General features: G+C 38.8%; 1 protein-coding gene across 1 annotated transcript in view; it reads right to left on the bottom strand.

Annotated features, from left to right (window-relative positions):
• Positions 1 to 4,992: 4,992 nt before the first annotated feature.
• The window catches only part of GALNT1 (polypeptide N-acetylgalactosaminyltransferase 1), an 88,965-nt gene continuing 83,853 nt past the window's right edge, over positions 4,993 to 10,104 (bottom strand). The window contains exon 12 of the mRNA XM_053468269.1: positions 4,993 to 6,190. Within this exon, the coding sequence (XP_053324244.1) occupies positions 6,044 to 6,190 (147 nt within the window). The 3' untranslated portion in view covers positions 4,993 to 6,043. The remainder of the gene's footprint in view (positions 6,191 to 10,104) is intronic.

Here is a 10,104-nt window from a genome sequence, read left to right as displayed (position 1 = left end):
TCTAGACGTCCAAGATTGCAAGATTTGGGCTTTCTTTCTCCCTGCGCCGGCACACACAGCCACAAGGGCATCTGATGAAGAAATTGTGTAGGGGAGGGTTAGATTTCAACCCTCGTCTACAGTCAAACATAAACCCTGTTTAAAGTTACTGTAGACGAGGGTTGAAATCTAACCCTCCCCTACACAATTTCTTCATCAGATGCCCTTGTGGCTGTGTGTGCCGGCACAGGGAGAAGGAAAGCCCAAATCTCGCGCTTTCCTTCTCCCTGCGCCGGCTGATGACGCCAAGTCCCGTGGCTCACTTGGGGGGCCGTATCAGTCCGGAACGCGGGCCGCAATTGGCACCGGGCCGGACTTTGGACATGCCTGCCTTAGGGCAATGCTTCTACAGACCTCACAGCAAAAGAACCACTTTATTTTTTATCAACTGTGTACATTATTTAAATGCAGATAGCACAAAATTAATTCTGTTATATCTTCAGATTTTATATAGGCATATCATATACAAGTGATTTTTTTCTTGCCAATTGCAGAACATGCATAGTGCCCTAACAATCTTTTTAACCTTGTCCCAGTCAGGATAGTTTTTGGCATGAAATTAAAGAAGAATTAAAGGGAACCTTAGAATTTTGGAGGGGCAGTAGGAGCAAAATAAATTTAAAAAAAAATGCAAAGCAGGACAAACAAATAAAAAATGTTATTGTGCTCGATGCCATAGAACGGGGATCATCTCTGGATGGGCCCTTAAAAAGGAGAGTACATTTTTTTTTTTTTTTTTAACTTACCACCCCCACCCAAAATTGTTCCGAAATGGCTCATTCATGTTACTGTATGGTGTTCGCATGAGTGTGCCTCTGATAGTGTACAGTGTTAACATATGTGCGTATGCCTCAGGGCTGGGGTTAGTGGTGCGTAGTGGAGGAGGGATAATATGCGACAGCAGCCAGGATCTGACCTAGCAGCCATGGTTCCTATTATACTGTTTCTATTGTAATAAGTATGTTTGAAGTTTTTGTGGTTTTCGCCTCTCTCGCCAGTTGCTTAAGGCCACATCCTGTCATCCTGTCACATACTTAACAAACCTCACCTCAGAAGATTCAGAATTAGTTAATCTTAATAACAATATTTGAAGGTACAAAATAAAATAGGTATTCAGAATATTTTCAGGAGGGATTTTTTTTTTTATTAATAAAAAATGTTTAGCTAATTTCATTTGAATGTGTATGTCAGAGTGAAGGTAATTTCATTATGCAAAAAAATAATATTTTCCAACAATTAAACCATTCTCAATAATAAATTTCACCTTAAAGCAAAAAAAAACAATTTAAAATAAGAATATATTAACACGTACCACTTTTTCTGCCGTAGGGGCTAACAAGGCATTGCACTTGCTGTATGCATCCCTAGTAGAAAAGAGGTATAACGCTGACAAAGAACAAGAAAGCAATAGGAGAGCTCCCGCTTAACATAGACATCATCCTCAATCTATGTGTTGCTATCTAAATGCAGCCACAAAAGGAAAACAAGATAAACTTGTATAAAGTTATACAAAAAAAATAGCAAGCAACAACTACTTTGTCTCAATGCTATATTACATTTTCCTTAGTCTTATCTTAAACTTTGTCTTTTTTTTTTTGATTGGTTGCCCTTTAAACATGTGAAAACAAATAATGATTTGAGGTTTATTAAATGAAACATAAGCACACAAATGTTGTTAAAATCCTACTAATGAACTTGTGTTACACTGAGTTAAAAGGACGTACACATTTGGTAAAACAGTCTTTCAAAACAGATAATATTCATAATTTCCTGGGGTTTACGAAAGAGGGATTTGGCATTATGAAGGGCTGAATCCACTGAAGGTCAGTCTCAAGTGGAGTCTAGATGGCCCTGCATAAAGCAGAATAAAAATCAAAATTATGCAGGACTCAGTCAACCCTTCTTGTAGAGAAATTAGCCAGAGATGACCCTTAGTGAATTTAGGGAGTTTAATCCACAACTCTCCTGCCAACCCCTGCTTTAGTGAATAAACCCCTTTCTGTTAAGTAGAGAAAGTTGTGAACACAGATGTGCAGAAACACAGAATTAAACACTTGGTATTACTGACAAAATACTGTCAAAACAGCCACACTACAGAAAGAGTCTGGGACAAACATACTAACATTTTACTGGGGAACGCTCAAATGTAATGCAATAGCGATGCTCAGCCATTCAAGTACCGTGAACAAAAAAGCTGCTAAATATACTAGATTTAGGGGGCAGATGTATGTACACCAAAGTTCAAATGCTGCTTAATAAAAAGTTTCTTAACAGTTTCTATGGGGAGTTTATAAAAAGCAGAAAAAAAGGTTGCCACTATTTGGCATGGATTGGTGATAGTATAAGGTTACAAAAAAGCTGAGAAACCCATTTAAAATATTTTTATTTGTTGCTTTTGCTCCTTTTGTCTTAACTCTTAACAAAATGATGTGACTCACTATAGTTGCAATAGCAACAAAACATAAAATTCATTTTAAATATATAAATAAAAAGGGGCAAAATGGCCACTTAATATCGAGAGGTAAATTCTATATACTATCAATAGTGAAAAAACCCAGAGAGTGAGTGAGTGTGTGTGTGTGTGTGTGTGTGTATGTATAGCCTACAGTGCCCAAAAGTGTACTTGTTGAAAATTCTCACTGAAACCATGTTATACCTAACAGATATAGTGACAGATATATACAGATTTCTACCAAGGGATGCTTGGTAATATGATTATTCAAGAAATAATTTCATCATCCAGTAAATACTAAAACGGAACCAACAAACCTACCAGTATCCCTTTAACAAATAAATAAAAGAGAAGGGTGAGGTAGTCATGACTCATGTATGCCAACCCCTACTAACAAGACAAGCCAACCTATGGTCAACTAAAATCTAGAACTTGTAATTTCCTTGCAGCTTCCGCTATTACTGAATCCATGTATTGTGTGCACAGCATTTACAGCACATATTTCTTCTTTCCACTATTATTTCAGCAGTATACGGAATTGTCTTTTGGTATTAAGTGGCAGTTTTGTCCTGTAGTATAATTTTAATAAATCTGAAATAAAGATTACTTTTTATTACTGACTAGGAGTGTAACTAGAAATCACAAGGCCATGGTGTGAAAATTGCCCTGGGGTCCAACTTTACCAAGCCACAGTGCCACCATTGTCCCCAAACAGCTTATCAGTGCCATATTTGCTACCAAGCAGCCTGCCTGTGCCATCTTTGCCCAGTTTGTCAGCACCCCCACAAAGCTTGTCAGTGTCCCCAAACACTCTACCTATGCCAAACTTTACCACCAGTTTGCCTGTGCACTCTAACAGCTTGTCTATGCCATCTTTGTCCCCAAACATCTGGTCAGTGCATCCAAAAAGCTTGTCTGTGCCACCCCTTCCAAACGGCATGGGTGCCATGCTTCCCATCAAACAGCTGGTTGGTGCCTCTAAATTAGTCCCCAGCTTGCCAGTGCCCCAAAACAGGTTGTCTGCGCTATCTTTCTCCATAAACTGCTTGTCCGTGCCCCCAGCTGGCCTGTGCAACCTTTGGCACCAGTCTGGCTGTGCCACTTCTCACACCACTTACCTGCAGGATTGGTATGTCTCTCTTCCTCTGTGCAGACTGATTCGGCATGCAGGAAGTCACTTCCTGCCCGCTGGATCAGTCAGACAAAGCGTGCAAGGAGCGTATGCAGCTAGTTGCGAGTATTACCCGGACCTAGCGTCTTTACAGGGACACACAACTTGTCGCCCAGAACCCCTAGAGTGGTGGGCCCATGGTGCGACCATGATTGTTACACCCATTACTGAATATTGTCACATCATTTGGTTTTGATGGTTCTATTGACCCCCACCCTTACAAAAGCTGCATTGAACCAGGATGAATAATTCCATGAACATGATATTAAAATGACTCGTTATAAAGTGGGATTTAGTAACTGAAGGGTGAGTTGTGAAGGGGTTAAAATGTTTTATCTGTTCTCATTAATTACGCCTTCCAAAAGGCTAAATAAAAAGAATGACAGAGCAGGCCCCACATGGTGCATTGTTAGATCTTTGAGGGAATCGCATAGGTTTAAATATTACTTAGATATGAATTATGGATCAACTTGGCCCTTTGCATTAAGTAGAAACCCCTAGGGTCTGGCCCTTCATAATGACTCAAACTGTTGTGACAGAGTGCTTTACGTCAGTTCATTTATAACACTAATGAATGCAGTGTGCTGTATACTGTCAAGGGAATATCCGTGACCCCATTCAGCACAAAAAGAAGAACGTCCAAAAAGTGGTGCTTTTAAAGGCTGTAGCCCTCAGTTGGCATATATTTATATTATATATATATGCGCCAGACACAGAATAACTGTTGGCTTCAAATTTACATCCATAGAGATTGCTCCAGCTGCAAAGCAGACACAACCAGGCAATCCATTATTCTTTCAACATCTGGAAAGATAAGGCCTTGTGTTTATCAGCTCTAAAGAAAAAAAAGATTGATTATGACTGTTGGTTACACCACCTGATTAACTATGTTTGAAGAAATATGGGAAATAAAATACAAAAGCTGCCATATTAATATGACAGGGTTAAATGAAAAATAATGTACTTTACACATAGGCACTAGAGGAGAACAGTCTGTATTGCAAACAACATGCCTTCATACTTTGATCTATAAGTCAGGCTTCATTTGTACAATGATCTAGGTATGGAAAAATAGTGCAAATATCTTAACTATGAGAAAGTATGTGTATACACTCAAAGGGAGAGAAAGATCTATACATACACAAATATTAAAAACTGTAGAAAGCAAGCATCTTTTCAACAGAACTGCTCTAAACGCATTATGCAAAGTAGAGTTAAGTATTGACATTTAACAAAATATGATTTTGCCAGCAAATCAGCAAGATGTCTTTGAACAAATAATAATAAAATAATGAAAAAAATGTGTATTTCTCATTTTAAAAGACAAGAATTTCATTGGCAAGGACAAACTAAATTTATTGCTTTATAAAAAAAAAAAAAAAGGTAAGTACAGTAGTATGTATTTTGGGCACCACAAATTATCAGTCCCATTTAACTGCAGTTGGAAACGTGATTTCAACGCTTCATTTATTCTTCACTAATTCCAGAAAGGGCTAGGTGTGGCACTGGCAGATGTTGCCACTTAACAATCAAGCCTCTTCCTTGTGTGGAATATGAACATACATCACAATGTAAATTTACTTATCACCCCAAAGAAGAATGATTAAAAAAAATAACGAAATTTGTCATTTCAATTTTTCTTTGCTTTTAAAAATCAACATCATTACCATCATGAAAAATATACTCTATTCTCGCTATGACACAACTGAAAGGAGATTTTTTTCTTTTCTTCAGTTTATTTTCCCACCAGAGGTATAAAATCTACATATAAATCTGATATTTCGCTATAACAAATTGTACTTTTGATATATGTGATTTTAAACTCCTTTTTAAACCCTGTTTTTTCACTCAGGAAATATTTGCGCAAATCTGCATCACTGCTCCAGTTTCTTATCTGGACATCCTGGTCTTGGAACAAAGATGGTTGTGGACGAAATCATCAGCAGAGAACCTGCTTTGCCTCGAATCTACCTTCCCTAACAAAACATGTCCAAAAGAGGGTACTTATGTTCACACAGACTGTATGGATATGCATCTCTCCCAAGGCTCCATGTTAACGGTTTTGCATCGCCTTCAAATGTTCTCTAACAAGACTTCTTGATGAGGGAGACTGTTTCTTGTAAACTTCAATGTGCACATTTATGATACAAAGTATGCCATTTCACATCCTCATAGAGGAGGGCTCTTACACAGCTACTGAAAAACCACAAGGTAGTCTGAGCTGATATGTGCGCCCCCCAATCTTACAGGTGCAAAGCATTTATTTTTCTTGATCCCCAAGGATGTGCAAGTCACGTGTGCAGAGGTAGCGCAGTCAAATTTTTTTTAATCTTGTTTTTTTTATGTATTCATTCACCATGTACTTGTCAACGGTGATTCTTTTAAAAGCTTTCAGGCAGAGTGACGTTGCGCAGGAGCCACTGCTGAGATCGGCTGCCGTTGCAGTCTTTGATGCTGGGCACTTGACTGTCCTCTTCTGCAGCTTTGTCAAGACATTGGTTGCTATTCACATGAACCAAAGTTAGTTTCTAAAACAAAGAAGAAACAATAATAAATGCAGGTTTTCCAAAAATGTTAAATAATCATTGCAAAAAAAAAAAAAACAACAACAACAAATTCTAATATATAGATTTCCAGGCCTTTTGCATCCATAGCCAAAACGTAGTCAACAATAAACTCAATACTTCACAGCTATTACAAATATTGTTATGATAATTGGAAATGAACTAAAGTGGCAAATGTTTTTATGATAAACCCTTCCTCCTTCAGAATGTTATTACACTAGACAACTGACAGGTTAATTCATTGCAGAAGAGTTATACATTCTATTACTGCAGGAGAAGAAGAAGAATTATGAAGATTAACTTCCTGAGTAGAGATATTTCCCTTTAGAAGGACACTAACACAAAAAAAAAGAAAAGCACCTTTTTAAACTTAACAAAATGAGCAATGTCCATAGTACAGGATGAGCAAAGGCAGTCTCATATGTAGTTTGTTCTCAGAGCAGATCAAAAATGTTATATGTTCCTATGGACTTCTTCACTACAATTACAGTAAAATCTTACATTACAAATATTGTTAGCGCTTTAAAGACGCATTTCCCTAAGATCGAGCAGGACAGAATAAAACCCCTCCCCTCAGGGTTACCTTCAGTTTTTTATGCCTGTTTTTGGCGTACCATTAACCCATCAGCTCTGGTCAGGGTAAGCTCTATGCTAGTGATGTAGCACCCTGCTGAATTAATTTAGAACATACTATCTCTGGTTATCTGCCCTTTTTTATGTTATGCTGTGTATGTGATTTATGCATACTTTAGGTATAACAATGCTAAGGCTCCTTCTCTTGAGGATAAGCATTAAAAATTATGAAAACCAAATATGCCCAGTGTCCAGGGTGTCAGAAGGCACTTCAGCATTCAAGAAGAGAATTGTCTCCTTGTTTAAGAACAGCTGCAGATTTCAAACCCTTTGGGGAAGGGAACTCCCCTTCTGGTTAAAGAACATTTTAAGCAACAGTCTGTCTTCACTGCAGTGGATTACTCTTGCTCTTCTGCCTCACTCCTGGCCGGGCTTTTATGATACATCAAGCTCCTCTAGCCTCTGATTTTGAATTTGATTATCTGGATCGAGACATCTCCTATGGCAAAGGTGAAATTGGTGACTAACAACTTCTTCCAGTACAAGAGGTGGATACCTTGATTTCTGTAGTTAGATCAGTCATGCATTTAGGGGAGGATGGTAAGCCAAAGAAAATACATTCCCTTTTTTCTGTATTTGCAAAGTAACATTCCTCCTTTCCATTTCAACATGTCTTATCCAACATTATTTAACAAGAATGAAATCATCCCGGAAAAGGGAATCAACCTGTGCAGACGTCTCTTCCCATTTGATAAAGAGCTAACTGAGCCATGGAATACCCCAAGGCTTTAATCTTTTGAAGCTTCAGCTTTTAGGTCAGATATAGCTTCGGTTTGCAGAGCGGTGAAGGCTTGGCTATCTCAGAGTACATATAGCTTCAAGGGAAGATCTTTTGAAAAATATAGCTGCGGTGAAGCTGGCGGTAAGCTTTCTGTTTGATGCCTCTACTGAATCTAGTCGTATGACTGCTAGAGCCTCTGCTTTCTCTGTGGCTGTCAGAGGGCCCCTGTGGTTCAAAGCTTGGGCTGTTGAAAAAGCATCTAAGAATAGACTTCTTAATAACCTATTTCATGGCAACGTCTTGTTCGGTGAGGAGCTAGAATCTCTGCTTGAAAGAACTACATGGGATAAAAATTGGAGGCAAAAACAAAATGGAGGCAGAATTACAGTAGCATCTCTGGATATAAAGTGTCCATTAAAAGAACAGCATATATCCAGAGTTCACCCACTACAAGGAGAACAAAGTCTCAGTCTATGATTAAGACTTCCATTTCCTACACTCACGTCAGAACACTTTTCTCGGTCTGCTAATGGAGTCATCTTCAGGGAAAGTTGATAATTGGTCATTGGCTATCCTCCTTAGGCTGACGTATCTAGCTGGCACGAATTGTGGCCTATATCAATAAGCAGGGTGGTATGATAAATCCCCTTTTTCATTGAATCTCGTTGGGCATATGTATATGGACAGAAGTGCATTCTGTTTCACTGTCCGCTGTTCACATCAGTGGAATCCAGAAACGCCAGGCAGATTTTCTAAGCAGAAAATCTCTACATCCAGGGGGAATGGTCACCTCACCACAATATTTTCGCCTAACCTTGCAAAGATGGGATATGCCCAAAATAGATATGATGGCCTCCACACTCTATACTCAAGGGTGAAGCCCAGTATGTATATTTTTATATAGTCCTTGATCCAGGAGCATACAGTATATTCTTTAATCATCAGGCATTAAAGGGTTGCTACCAGTCCTAGGCCATAAATCAAAAGAGTGGATATCACCACCAGAACCGTGTGTCATAAAATGTACTGTGCCTCTTACGTAGGTAATCTAGGAGACAGCAGCATAACATGAAATGTGGAGAATATGTATATGTATTGTTACAAGGTTCAATATATACTTAGAATACCTGTTTGTATCTGTTTGGTGGATATCAAACATGCCCTGTGAGATGTGTTCCTGTAATTAGTTATGATAATGCCTACTTTGAAAGCAATTAAACTCAACATAGTTGATGTCCAGATATTCACAAGAATAGAGGAATGTGAGTGTGGAGATTGTAGGGATTTCTTCTGTTCTCCCATTCACCTGTTTTTATTCTACGGGCTGTTTGGCCAGTTTGTACCCTTTATTTCTGTATGTCATATATTTGTGTAACAGCACTGCTCTGAAGAAAGTTCAGGTAGAATACATTACAAAGGGGTTAATTAAATCTCATTATTAAGGCAATTTCTTTTATACTGTAATTCTGGTTTGTTTGGGGTAACCTAAAATGCCCAGATATAAAGTCTTGGTGGTGGCTCGTTACCCTTCTTTGTGACACCAACAGTTAGCGGCTTTCTCTCAAAAACTGAATATACAGCGTGCATATAGTTTTCCTTCCTTCCCTCTCATCTCCAGGATTATTCAGAAAATCAGAAGGGAACAAGCAACAGTAATCCAGCTCCAAAGCTCCTCTAAGGCTGCCAGTGCGGGAAGATCAGCTTTGTAAAGGACCCGCATTCCATCCCAACTCAGGAAAAGGTTTTCACCTGCAGCCACTCTTCTTCTCAGCATTGTGTGACCTCCCTTACATATTTGAAGACCTTGAAAAAAGTTCTGTTGCTGGTATAAACTGAAAGGATGTGCTGCATCTTCTTGTCCTTCTGGACTTTTAGCAGGAAGGCTTTGATTGCAGAACTATAAGGTTAAATTTCAGTTATCCAGATTTGGAACTGGCTTATTTTCTAATGTTTAGACATGTTTTTTAAAGTCATTGTCCAGATTAGACCTCACCCAGTGGTGAAGATGGTCCCCTGGGATCTTAATTTCTTCTTCAGAGACTTAATTTTCTTTCACTTGAGGCGTTGACAGTCCCCAGTCATTGAAAGTGGCCTATTTGCCACCAGCAAAAAGGATTAGTGAACACCAAACATTGTCCTTTGTCTTATCCTCCCACCAGAAATTGCTCCTAACGTCCACAAGCACAGAGAACAGTATTTTGTTCTTCCCACAATGTTTCCCTTCACCAAAGTCCAAGGAACAACAATCCATGCATAACTTAGATTGGAAGGAATGTCTATCTATCTGGAGATAAAAAAGAAGTTCAGAAAATCTTTGTGTCTGTGGCCTTTTCTGGAGTCAACAAAGGTAGGAGTGTTTCTAAATGTACCATTGCTAGATTTATCATCTTGTCCATCCAAACTGCTTACTCGGTGGCTAAGAAAACCCCCCCAACAGGTACTAGAAGCTCATTCTACTTGTGTGGGGTCACTAGGGGTTGCAGTTAGTTCTACTTATCGAGAGCTCCTTTTGCCTGCTTATCCC

The sequence above is a fragment of the Spea bombifrons genome, chromosome 5 (genome assembly GCF_027358695.1).
Source record: "Spea bombifrons isolate aSpeBom1 chromosome 5, aSpeBom1.2.pri, whole genome shotgun sequence".
Taxonomy (NCBI): Eukaryota; Metazoa; Chordata; class Amphibia; order Anura; family Pelobatidae; genus Spea; species Spea bombifrons.
The sequence above is the reverse complement of the archived record's forward strand: the minus strand, read 5'-3'. Positions and strand labels throughout refer to the sequence as shown.